Source organism: Calidris pugnax, unplaced genomic scaffold, assembly GCF_001431845.1.
Source record: "Calidris pugnax isolate Ruff unplaced genomic scaffold, ASM143184v1 scaffold237, whole genome shotgun sequence".
NCBI classification, from domain to species: Eukaryota; Metazoa; Chordata; class Aves; order Charadriiformes; family Scolopacidae; genus Calidris; species Calidris pugnax.
This window is the reverse complement of record NW_015090985.1, coordinates 9417-22482: the sequence shown is the minus strand read 5'-3', so window position 1 is coordinate 22482 and position 13066 is coordinate 9417. Positions and strand designations below refer to the sequence as shown.

At 56.4% G+C, this 13066-nt stretch overlaps 1 protein-coding gene across 1 annotated transcript in view; it reads left to right on the top strand.

The window, feature by feature from the left end:
* CD276 (CD276 molecule) overlaps positions 1-9544 on the top strand; it is an 18245-nt gene extending 8701 nt beyond the window's left edge. Inside the window, exons 5-10 of the mRNA XM_014953837.1 lie at positions 2011-2381; positions 2772-3068; positions 4180-4332; positions 5061-5102; positions 7661-7696; positions 9081-9544. Of these exons, the coding sequence (XP_014809323.1) occupies positions 2011-2381; positions 2772-3068; positions 4180-4332; positions 5061-5102; positions 7661-7696; positions 9081-9103 (922 nt within the window). The 3' untranslated portion in view covers positions 9104-9544. The remainder of the gene's footprint in view (positions 1-2010; positions 2382-2771; positions 3069-4179; positions 4333-5060; positions 5103-7660; positions 7697-9080) is intronic.
* The last annotated feature ends 3522 nt before the right edge of the window (positions 9545-13066 follow it).

The following is a 13066-nucleotide window of genomic DNA, read 5'->3' as shown; positions in this document are numbered from 1 at the left end:
TTGTGTGCAGGTCTGGAGCCCTCAATATAAGAAGGACATGGACCTGATGGAGAGGGTCCAGAGGAGGGCCACAAGGATGATCAGGGGGATGGAGCACCTCTGCTCCGAGGACAGGCTGAGGGAGCTGGGGTTGTTCAGCCTGGAGAAGAGGAGGCTCCGGGGAGACCTAATAGCAGCCTTCCAGTACCTGAAGGGAGCCTACAGGAAGGCTGGGGAGAGCCTGTTTAGAAAGGCCTGCAGTGACAGGACGAGGGGCAATGGCTTCAAGCTGGAGGGGAACAGATTTAGACTGGAGATGAGGAGAGGGTTCTTCACTGGGAGGGTGGTGGAGCACTGGAACAGGTTGCCCAGGGAGGTGGTTGAGGCCCCATCCCTGGAGATATTCAAGGAGAGGCTCGACGAGGCCCTGGGCAACCTGGTCTAGTTGGGGGTGTCCCTGCTGACTGCGGGGAGGTGGGACTAGATGGCCTTTGGAGGTCCCTTCTGGCCTGGGCAATTCTATGATTCTATGAATGCCACGTTCATCCCCACCACCCTGCCTTTGAGCTGTGGGTCCCGGAGGTAGCGCCCATGAGATGTTTCTCCTGGTCTCGTGGTCCTCCCGTTGCCCAGAGCATCACCCCCTACCCAGGGTGTGGTGGCCCCTGGCACATGTGGGCCACCCCTCGTAGCAGAGGGCCACCACCTCCCGTGCGCTACAGCTGGGATGACCAAATCTTGAAGGTTTCGGACTTCACCTGGCTCTGTCCCCATGCGCTGCAGCTCCTGCCCTGGCCAAACATGGGAGAGACGTCGGGACTGAATCCTTTTGGGATGCTCCGCAGCAATTCTGGCCAGGCTGGGTCATGTTCCTCAAACCCGCTGGCATTTATTATTAGCTGGAGGGAGACGTGAGGCTCTGGAGGCTGCCAAGAGGCAGGCGGGCTGCCCGAGCCCTCTTCTCCTGCCTGTCTGCCCGTCTGCAGTCCCTGGCAGGGCTCCTTCCTCATCCTCCTCACTCGGGTTCTTGCTTAAAATTGTCCCTCTCGTTGCTCCCCTTGTCCCCAGGGGTGGGGTGGCCATGGGTCACGGCTTCTCTGTGCTCTGCAGCGGTGTTGAGGTCGGAATATAAAGCCTGTCCTTGCTCCAAGGTGGGATTTTTCCCCATCCCCCACCTTTTTCCACCCCATTTTGGGGCTGGTGAATGAACCCTGGGGTCTGCTCTGGGGGGGACCTGGCTGCTCGCTGCCAACGGGGACCCCAGGACCGGCGCTGAGCCTGGAGGGTCTGGTAGCCCTGGCAAGGGTTGGTGTCGCTCCCCGACGCGGTGGCAGGGTTGGCAGTGTGTGGGTGGCTTGGGGATGGGGTGGGCATCTTGCCATGGCACTGGGACAGGGTTGGCATCATCCTGCCGTGGCACGCCGGTTGGCATGGCGCTGAAGCACTGGTGCCATCTAGTGCCTTCCAGCCCGGAGCTGGCTGGTCTTGGGGACATGGGATTGTCCCTCACCCCCACTGCTGTCACCCCCGTTTCATCCTGGGGTGGAGGTTTGGGTGCCTGTGGCCGCAGCTGGTAGCTGAGGGCAATGACACCCCAGGTTTGGTGCTGGATGTGGGGCTGTCTCCCTGCTGGCACCAACCCCTCAGCTGGGGGACGGTGATGGGGATGGTCTTGAGATGCCACCTGCCCACGGGTCCCTCCCATGGGCATCCCTTGACTTGTTTAGATGTTACCCAGATAAAGAATTAAGGAGCTGCTTCTGCAGGGTCTCACCACCCTCTGCTTTTGCCCTCACCACCCTCCCGCAGGTGCCATGGAGATCCAGGTCCCAGATGAGCCCGTGGTGCTGGATGTGGGGCTGTCTTCCTGCTGGCAGGGTGGGCTCGGCTGGGGGGACGGTGACGGGGATGATCTTGAGATGCCACCTGCCCACGGGTCCCTCCCATGGGCATCCCTTGACTTGTTTAGATGTTACCCGGATAAAGAATTAAGGAGCTGCTTCTACAGGGTCTCACCACCGTCTTCTTTTGCCCTCACCACCCTCCCGCAGGTGCCATGGAGATCCAGGTCCCAGATGAGCCCGTGGTGGCTCTTTTCGGCCGAGATGCCACCCTGCGCTGCTCCTTCTCTCCCGAGGCCAACTTCAGCCTCGCCGACCTGAGCCTCATCTGGCAGCTGACGGACACCAAGCGCTTGGTCCACAGCTTCTCTGATGGCCAGGACCAGCTGGCAGACCAGGTCGGGAGCTACGCCAACCGTACGGCCCTCTTCTACGACCAGCTGGCCCAGGGCAACGTCTCGCTGCTCCTCCGACGCGTGGAGATCTCGGATGAGGGCAGCTTCACCTGCTTCGTCCGGGTCCGGGACTACAGCAGGGCAGCGGTGACATTGCAGGTGGCAGGTGAGAGATGGAGAGTTGGGGTGTCCCTATGTGTCTCCCCGAAGAGAAGGGAGACGTGCCTTGCTCCTCTGTGAAGCCTCTCTCTCTCTCCACTGTTGCCATGGTCTTCCCATGAAGTTGGGTCTCTGTTAGAGACCAACCAGCTGCATCTCCCCAAAATGTTGCTGATGGGGGGTGTAGGCCCTTCCCTGCCACCGTGGAGAGACTCTTAGTTGAGAGGCCACCTGGAAGCATGGCCATAAATGAACCAAAGCTGGGAAAGCTTCAGCTGGTTGGTCTTATCAGCTGGAAGAGTCTGTCCTGGGGCTTGCCCAACCTCATTGGTTTGCTCCAGATCCTGATCCTTTGGTCTTCTCCATCACCTCATGCCGACTGTTCTCTCCCTTGCAGCTCCGTACTCCAAGCCCAATATGAACCTGGAGCCCAACAAGGACTTGAAGCCAGGAGATCTGGCTGTTGTGAGTTGTCACTCTTCCCGTGGCTACCCCGAGGCCAGCGTCCTCTGGCAGGACAGCCGGGGCAGCAACATCACGGAAAACGTCACCACATCCCAGGTGGCCAACGAGGAAGGCCTTTTTGACGTGCACAGTGTCCTCCAGGTGCTGGTAGAGCCCAGCATCACCTACTTCTGCCTGGTGCGAAACCCGGTGCTGCAGCAGGAGACCCAGGCCTCCGTCACCATCACGGGTGAGCCAGTGAGAGCCAAAACTGGGGGAAGGAAGGGATGGGCTCTGTCTGAAGAAGATGACCATGGTGGCACTGGGATCCCTACTTGGACCTACAAGGGTGACTTGAGGCCGTGCTGTCCTCCCCATCGTCCCACGTCAGTGTCCCAGTAGAACCAGTGTCCCTATATCTTCGTCTCTAGCTTTGCTAGTTGCCCCGTCCCAGTCGAAACCACCCCAGAAAGCCAGCACAGGGCATGGTAGTTGTCTTCTCCTTAGCACGTGGCCACGGGATGCTCTCAGCCTGGGGATCTCCATCCCTGCTGTGACAATCCTACTTCAGAAGCACAGGCTGGAGGAGTTCATGGAGCACGTTCAGCCTCGCTGCTTCACTCTGAGCTTCTCCCGCTGCCCTCGTGCGCTCCCCAGTAGCATTAATTAATGTTTAATCACCCTTGATGTGGCACTTGATGGGTTGGGAAGGTGGGTCCTTGGTGGAACATAAACTTTTGGGCTGGATGCACCAAAAACTCGTGTGGGTGCTGCTGGCTGGGAGCAGAGGGGTGGCTTTCGCCTGGGCTTCCACGTGCAAGAGCAAGTTTTCAGCCTTGGGGTGACATCAGTAGAGGTTTGGGACAAGACTTTGTTTGGAGGAGGAGGAGCAATATTACAGGGGAAAATCAGATTTCCAGCTCTCCAGGAGATACCCCACAGCCCCCAGTGGTCCCTACGGGGCCATCCTGGACCCCAGGGCAGATGTCCCCATCCACCCCAGCCCCATGGGGTGAGATGAGAGGGGAAAGGGACCGAGTGCTGCAGCATCTAATGCTTCTCTTGAGCTTCTTAGCGAGTGAAGGGCCAGCAATTTATTAGTGCAATTAAAAATTAATGAAGCATTTTAGGGAGTGACTCAACCTGCTGCTTCCCCGGCCGGATCCAGACCTTCTAGGGGAGGCCATAATTAGGGGCACCGATGGTTTTATTTCCAAAACCTACCCTTTGTGCCACCGACTCCCTCCATGGGGATGTTCCTTTGCCACCGTGGGGTCCCGAATGCTGGACACGTGTCCCTCTGGTCGGGCTGTGGTGCTCACCATGGTGGTGTTTCTCTTCCCCCCCCTCCTCTGTGTAAGGCCAACACCTGGGCTTCCCCGCCGTGGCTCTCTGGGTGACGGTGGGACTCGCTGTCTGCGTCGTGGGGCTCCTTGCTGTCCTGGTGTACGTGTGCCAGAAGAAGATCCGTGAGAGCCTGGAGGAAGAGGAGGAAAACGCAGGCAATACAGCAGGTAGCCCCCCAAAAAGGGAATGGGGTTGGCAGGGAGGGATGGATGGATGGATGGGGCAACGGGTTGGCTTTGGTGGTGGCATCTTCTAAAAGGTGAAGGGATGCTCGGAGCTTCTGGGGTTGGTGGGCACCACCAGATCCGTGCTGGAGAGCCCATGCCGGCTGTGGGCATCGCTCTGGGCAGCTCTTGAAAAAATACTCTTGATTTTCCTCCCACCCAGCATGTCTCCCCCTTTCACCTCCCTGCTCCAAGCATCCTCTGCCTGTGGTACCCACAGCGGGGTGCGTGCAGGGCATCTCCTCCAGGAAGGTCATAAAATCATAGAATTGCCCAGGCCGGAAGGGACCTCCAAAGGCCATCTAGTCCGACCGCCTCGCAGTCAGCAGGGACACCCCCAACTAGACCAGGTTGCCCAGGGCCTCGTCGAGCCTCTCCTTGAATATCTCCAGGGAAGGGGCCTCAACCACCTCCCTGGGCAACCTGTTCCAGTGCTCCACCACCCTCACAGTGAAGAACCCTCTCCTCATCTCCAGTCTAAATCTGTTCCCCTCCAGCTTGAAGCCATTGCCCCTCGTCCTGTCACTGCAGGCCTTTCTAAACAGGTTCTCCCCAGCCTTCCTGTAGGCCCCCTTCAGGTGCTGGAAGGCTGCTATAAGGTGCTACAAGCCAGAATGCCAGATGCTTCACATGCTCCAGAAACAGAAAAGCTTGTTCTTGTTCTTTGGCAGGGACGGAGGAGCAGGACGAGGAGGGGGGGGAACCCAAGACAGGTGAGTGCGTGATGCTCACGTGTTACATACGTGTTTTACCACGTGGTGCTCATGCCAAGGTCCCCTACACACACAAACACCCCGAGGGGCTTTGCACCCTCCATCGATGCTCAGCACCCCCATGATGTTCCACGGATGCTCACGTGTTACATACGTGTTTTACCATGTGGTGCTCGTGCCATAGTCCCCTACACACACAAACACCCCGACGGGCTTCACACCCTCCATTGATGCTCATGATGTTCCACACACCCCTCGGGCTGGCAGCTCTGTGATAAGCCACGTTATCTTTTAATAAAAAAGCACACACGGCGCTCTTTTTTTTTTTTTATATATTAAGGAGAGATGTTTTCACAAAAAGGGGGGCTTTGTTGCTTTAACAAAAAGCTGCCGTGCTCTGCAGATGGCTGCAGAAGCAGCTCTGCTGGCGTTCCCCGCTTGTTTTCTCTCACTCAGTCCCCAGGCGCTGGCTCTGCCAAAGCCTTTCCCTGCCAGCCTCGTGCTGCGGGGCTGGGACCTGCAGCCTTCCTCCTCCTCCTCCTCCCTCCGCCGGCGAGGATGATGCCCCCGTTGATGCCTGGCTGGTGGGTGTCCCCACCGGTGGGGGACCGAGAGGGTTTTTCCCCGGCACATCCCAGGGAATCATCCGCAGGAGATAGATATAAAAATATATATAGGTTGAGGGTTTTTTTTCCCTGCTCTGCCTCTGTTAGAGAGCATTTTCTCCCTGGCCAAGGGATTTGCAGCGCTGTGACGCTCAGCGGTGGCCCCGGGCCAGCTGACCTCAGTCCTTTAGCATCAAGACAGGGCTCCCAGCCCGTGATGTTTTGCGCTGGTGGCTGCACGCCCTCGGCAATAACCTTTTGCTCTCTGGCTCTTGGTCAGCCAGAAAAGGGGGGCAGGGACCCTGCCCGTGAGCCTGGGAGGCAGGAATGGCAATTTTTCCTGGTTTTTCTGGGCAGGAGCAGCGGCGTGGCGTGTCCTACCCGTGGGGTGCAAAGCTTTGGGGCTCCCAAATGGGGTGACAGCCCGGTGGGTGCCACGGGAGGGAGAAGGGGATGGGGATGCTCATCCCTCGGTGCCGGTGGGATTTCCCGGAGGTGTTGGAGGGGGGGATCCGTGGTCTCCCCTCTAAGCTCCTCACCAGATGGCTGCTGTGCTATAAATAGGGAGGTGCTGCGTCGCCCAGGAGCTGTGGCTTTTTCTGTTTTGCTCGTAAAGGGATGTGCCACCCTTGGCACAAGCCTTGTGTTGGGGCAAACACCCCTCCCCGGGGTGCTGGGTGCTGGTGGGTACCGGTCACCTCCTCCCTGAGCATCACTGGTGGCTTGGCAGCAGAGCCAGGGATGTGGGGTGGTCATGGGTGGCTCTGAGTGGTGGGGGACAGTGGTGAACCAAGGGACAGCCACCATACCCGGCTGCCTGGGACAGGGGGTGTGGGGTGGGTGCTGGGGTGAAGCCCAGCAGATAGAATCATAGAATGGTCTAGGTTGGAAGAGACCCTTGGGATCATCGAGTCCAACCATCTCCCCTACTCTACAAAGTCCTCCCCTACACCATGTCCCTCAGCACTGCATCTAAACGGCCCTTAAACACAGCCAGGGATGGGGACTCCACCCCCTCCCTGGGCAGCCTGTTCTTTCGGTGAAAAATTCCTTCCTAATGTTCAATCTAAACCTCCCCTGTTGGAGCTTGAAGCCGTTCCCTCTCGTTCTGTCACTAATGACCTGTGAGAAGAGACCAGCACCAACCTCTCTACAGTGTCCTTTCAAGTAGTTGTAGAGAGTGATGAGGTCTCCCCTCAGCCTCCTCTTCCTCACACTAAACAGCCCCAACTCCCTCAGCCGCTCCTCATACGATTTGTTTTCCAGCCCCCTCACCAGCTTCGTTGCCCTCCTCTGCACTCGCTCCAGCACCTCCAGATCTCTCTTGGATTGAGGTGCCCAAAACTGGACACAACACTCGAGGTGTGGCCTCCCCAGTGCTGAGTACAGGGGCACAATCACCTCCCTACTTCTGCTGGTCACACTATTTTTGATACAAGCCAGAATGCCAGATGCTTCACATGCTCCAGAAACAGAAAAGCTTGTTCTTGTTCTTTGGCAGGGACGGAGGAGCAGGACGAGGAGGGGGGGGAACCCAAGACAGGTGAGTGCGTGATGCTCACGTGTTACATACGTGTTTTACCATGTGGTGCTCGTGCCATAGTCCCCTACACACACAAACACCCCGACGGGCTTCACACCCTCCATTGATGCTCATGATGTTCCACACACCCCTCGGGCTGGCAGCTCTGTGATAAGCCACGTTATCTTTTAATAAAAAAGCACACACGGCGCTCTACCATCATCAGGTGGGTTAATTACAAGCCTGGTTAATTACATGCCTTTATCTGCTGGCGCGGGAGCAAGCCCCCTTGGGATGCTGGCTCCTTTGCTGGGGGGGAGATTGAGGGACCGGGGGTGGGTGCAATTAGTGGGGTGGGTTCCCCAAAACGGGGCTCTTGGCTGTTTTGTCCCTCATGCTGTGTCTGACCAGGGTTTTTTTGCTTTTCACAGCCCTGCAGCTGCTGAAGAGCCCGGAGAGCAAGGAGGGTGAGTGCCATTCCCATAGGACCACGGGCTTGCTCGAGGTGAAGGTTTCTTCCCAAGCACATGGGAGATGATGCTCAGGTCTAAGTGTAAAGCATCTATTCCATCTCCATCATCAGGTCTTGGGGTTTTTTGAGGTTTTTTTTTCCATCTTAATTTTTTTTTCATTTATTTTCCCCAGTTTTCAATAACATTCCCCCAGATAAATTCTTTCTCAGCATTTTGAGCTGCTTCTGCTCTGGCCGCTGCCAGCAGTGATGGAGTGATGTGACCAGCAGCCCCAAAGTGGCATTTCTTCTCTTATTCTTCCTTTTCTTGGGCAACTCAGGGCCAAGAAAAGCCTCGTGCCACCAACCTGGGTCTTGGTGAGCAATTTGGGTCTTTTTTTGAGTGTTGCCATGGATTTGCTAAGAGAAGGAAAATTGCTAGGGGTTGCTCCTTGCCTTGCAGAGAAGAAGGTGTGAGCTTCCTTCCCCCCCGTGCTAGGGGTTGCTCCTTGCCTTGCAGAGAGGGAGGTGTGAGCTTCATCCCACCCCCTGTGCAGAATTCCCCATCAGCAGCCTGAATTTCTGATGGAAATGAATGAAAATTGGGAGTCCCAGCTCCTGTTTCTGCCTTTCAGTGTCTTCTCCTGGCTGGATGCTGCCAACAGCCCCGTCACCCATCCCAGCCTGCTGCTGGGCTCCATGCCTGCTCAGCCCCGCTCTTCCCCCACTCATCCTCCTCCCAAGATCTCAATCTTTTTAATTTATTTCCTTTCTTATTAAAGGCAGAACCTCAGCCTGTGCTGCTGGTGAATCACTGCTAGTTTAACCCTCCCTTCCTCTTTTATTAACAGCCCTGTTTTTTCTCCGGTGCCATTTTCCCCTCCACCCCGATAGGTTTATAAAAGACTGTTTTTCTCCCATCACACTTTCAGCGAAGCATCAACTGGCTCCGCTTTTCCTCCTCTTTATTTTTTTCCCCTTCTCCCTGCCCTTATCTCCCCCTCACAAGCCACCACAGCCCCTGCTTGGCTTCCCAGCCCCTTGGCTTTCCATCCCCGCCGCAGCCTGTTTGCTTAACCCCGAGACATCCCCTGCTTGCTCCTCCACCACTTTTGCAGCAGAAAAGAAGCTTGAATTAATAACATCTCCCAGGGTTTGCCAGCTGCAGCGGAGTTTCTAGCCAGGAAGATGGATGGAGGGATAAAACCACACCTACGTGTGCCTGGTTGTATTTGCCCGGGGCTGGGAGTGGGGAGGATTGCAGGGTGGTCCCCATTTTCCAGGGCAGGGAGAGCCAGGAGCTGCTGGTAACCCATTTAAATTATTCATTTAGACCCGTGGGTTATTATTCTCTTTTAATATCTTTGCCAATATTTATTTCTTCTATTTTTTCACCCCAGATAATGAGCAAGAAATTGATTGATGGAAGCTTGGATGCCCCCAAGCCGGCACCTTGTGCCCTGGACCAGCTGAGGTATCTCCAGCAGGGATGAGCTTTGGGTCCCCTGGAGAGGGCACGGACCTGCTGCCACCCCTCGTCCTGGGCCCTGTCACCATCCTCCTTCCTCAGCCACGTCTTCGGGGCACCCTGGGGCTGGAGAGAGGCTGCATCTCTTTATCCCTGGTGAGCCCTGAAGACCAGATCCTTCCTGGAGATGGTGTGGGTGGGGAGGAGGCTCCTCCTTGTCTGTCTGTCCATCCCCACACTGGGCTGAGAGCAACCAGGGTTGACTGTTCCCTCCAGCACCCTCTGTGCCTGCTCTTGTGGCTCCACAACCGAGCCAGCCTCCCTCCAGGTGCCTTCCAGAGCAAATTTTGGTGCCCTTCCCAAGCCCAGAGGCCTTGAGAGGGTTGATGGGCTCAGCGAAGCTGCTCTTGTGGCTCCACAACCGAGCCAGCCTCCCTCCAGGTGCCTTCCAGAGCAAATTTTGGTGCCCTCCCCAAGCCCAGAGGCCTTGAGAGGGATGATAGGCTCAGTGAAGTCCCTGGGAGCGACTGATGGAGCCCTGGTGGCTTCAGGAAGATGAATGGGACCTGCAGGACCCCCAGGCGTGGGGGGACAAAGCTGGTGCTCTTGGCCCCAATGGATGCACCTCTCTGGGGACATGTGGGGATGAGTATTTTTTCACATCACACCACTGTGGTTCACAGAATCATGGAACAGTTTAGGTTGGAAGGGACCTCTAAAGGTCACCCAGTCCAACCACAGTACAGGGGCACAATCACCTCCCTACTTCTGCTGGTCACACTATTTTTGATACAAGCCAGAATGCCAGATGCTTCACATGCTCCAGAAACAGAAAAGCTTGTTCTTGTTCTTTGGCAGGGACGGAGGAGCAGGACGAGGAGGGGGGGGAACCCAAGACAGGTGAGTGCGTGAGAAACCTGGCCCAGTGTCTCACCACCCTCAGCGTAAAAACAGTTCTTCCTTCTGGCTAGTCTAAATCTCCCCTCTGTTAGTTTGAAGCCACTACCCCTCGTTCCCCTCTGTTAGTTTGAAGCCACTACCCCTTGTCCTGCTAAAAAGTTTGTCCCCATCTCTCCTGGAGCCCCTTGAGGGACTGGAAGGGGCTCCAAGGTCTCCCTGGAGCCTTCTCTTCTCCAGGCTGAACCCCCCCAACTCTCTCAGCCCCCCCTCCCAGCAGAGGGGCTCCAGCCCTCCCAGCATCTCCGTGGCCTCCTCTGGCCCTGCTCCAACAGGTCCATGTCCTTCTAGTGTTGGTGGCCCCAGAGCTGGAGGCAACACTGTGGAAAGGTCTCCCCAGAGCGGAGCAGAGGGGCAGAATCCCCCCCTGGCCCTGCTGGCCACGCTGCTGGGGATGCAGGCCAGGATGCTGGGAGCTTTCTGGGCTGTGAGCACACATTGTAGGCTCATGTCCAGCTTTTCACTCACCAGAACCCCCAAGTCCTTCTCCTCAGGGCTGCTCTCCATCCCGTCATCCCCCAGCCTGTACGGATACTGGGGGTTGCCCCAAACCAGGTGCAGGACCCTACACTTGGCCTTGTTGAACTTCATGAGGTTCACACAGACCCACTTTTCCAGCCTGTCCAGATCCCTCTGGATGGTATCCCGTCCCTCAGGTGTGTCACAGTCCCACTCAGCTTGGTGTTGTCAGCAAACTTGCTGAGGGTGCCCTCGATCCCACTGTCCATGTCGTTGATGAAGATATTGAACAGTACTGGTCCCAGTATGGACTCCTGAGGGACACCACTTGTCACCAGATTCCATCTGGGTGTTGAGCTGTTGGCCACTACCCTCTGGATGTGACCATCCAACCAATTCCCCGTCCACCCATCGGATCCGTATCTCTCCAGTTTAGAGAGAAGGATGTTGTGGGCAACTGTGTCCAAGGCCTCACAGAAGTCCAGACAGACGGCATCCCTAGCTCTTCCCTTGTCTGATGGTGTAGTCATCAGAGAAGGCCACGGGGTTGGTCAGGCAGGACCGTCCCTTGGTGAAGCTGGGCTGACTGTCTGGAGTCACCTCCCTGTCCTCCATGTGCCTTAAGCTTCTTGGAGAATCTCTTCCATGGTCTTCCCAGGCGCGGAGGTCAGTTCTGAGGCTGACGGGTTGGTTCCTGATGGACTTCCATATTTGCCTTAAATGCAAAATCCCACCGGGGTGGTTATTCCTTGTCTTAAATTTTCTGAGGGGGGGTGAAAGGCAGGGCTTGGGGTGGGGGGGGACACACCTGCTGGCCAGGTGAAGCCCCCTTGTCTTCCCCCTCATGCCAAAGCTGATGCTCCAGGAGCTAAAGTGGTGGTGGGGACGAGCCTTGGTGTTTCCCATGGGATGGGGGGGGTCTTTGCCCCCGTGCCTGTCCTGGGGGTCCTCCCTCCACTGCTGGGTGCATGGGGGCACCCCCGCTGCCGGGGTGAAGGGGGTGGCACGTCCCTGCTCCCGCTCTGGTGGGGTGGAGAAGCCCTGGCTGTGCCCCTCGGTGGCTCTTCTGCTGGTTTTTGTCATTATTTAAAATCCAGAATCTGAAGGTGGTTTTTTTTTGTGCCTTGACAAATAAATCTGGGGGTTGTTTTGGACAGTGTTTTCCAGGCTCCGTGTGGTCTCTGGGATGCGGCTTTGTCCCTAATGAGTTTAAATGTTGAATTTCCCAGAATGAAACCTTTCTGTCCCCCTTTCTGCCCAGCACTGTCTGTCCCTTGGTCCCCTGTTGCCACCGCAGCACCTTGCACCGTGCTGTCCTCATCCATCACCCAGCGTGGGGAGAAGACCTCTCCAGTGATGGAGAGATGCCTGCCCTCATCCCTCCTCTTCAGTTTAATACCTGGAGCAGCGGAAACAAAAAGCAAAGTTCTGAAGGGACATCATCACCTTCAGTGGTGGCACTGAAATTCGGGTTGGTTGATCCCAGAGATGGGATGTGAGGGGGGGTCTGATGGGGGCTGGTGGAGAAGGGACCTTCCTGAATCACCCGTGGAGGATTATTTCTGGTTGTCCATCCCCCGGCACGAAGGCAGGCTCTGCGTTTTGATAGAAAAGTACTTCTAGAAGCCAGACAAGGGAAAGGGTGTTGGTGTCAAACTGGGCTTAGGGAGGGGATGGATGGTGATTTCCTTCAGGGGTTTTTGATCTACAGCCTGGATCAAGCACCGGTGCAATTTTTAATGAGGTGCCAGGAGGTACCATTGATATTATTTAGCACCCAGATGCTGGGCTGGGGGAATGAAGCCATTAACCACCCCCAGCTCCTTGGCGGGTGGTGGGATGAGTTGTCCCCACATCCAAGACATCTTGAAAGGACCTGAGATGGTGCCAGCGCCCCTGGGGATGTCTTCTCCAGCTAGGAGCTTTCTGGGGCATTTCCTTGGGCAGATTTGAGGGGTGGGTGGTTTTTTTTGGCAAAACACAGCCTGGGCCATGCAGGGAGGGAGACCTTGAGGATGGTAAGGGAGAAAATTAGGATTTCCCTGGGGCAAATATTGCTTGGGTGGCCCAGGCTGATGAGTGGTCCCAAACTGTGAGCTTCTGCTTGGGGCTCAGCCCCTCACTGCTGTCCCTGGGAGGATGAACCATGCTTTGGCATGGGATAAAGCATCCCAGGAGGAGCTTAGTTGTCCCCCTTGTCCCCAAGTGCCATTGGCTGTCCAGGTGTTGGGGCTTTTTTGAGGAAGGAAACCATCCATCCTCTTCTTCAAGGGCTCCTTAATCCAACAGGCTGGTGTATGGGTGCTGTGGATGAGACCCAGGCAGGGAGGAGGCTGGTTGGCTGTGATGATGTGGGGGTTTTTCCATTCCTCCAAAGCCCCAAATATTTTTCTTCACTGAATTTCACTGAATTTCACTGAATTTCTAGAGTCGGAAGGGACCATAGAGATCATCTAGTCCAACTCCCCTGCTGAAGCAGGATTGCCTAGAGCTTGTCAGAGC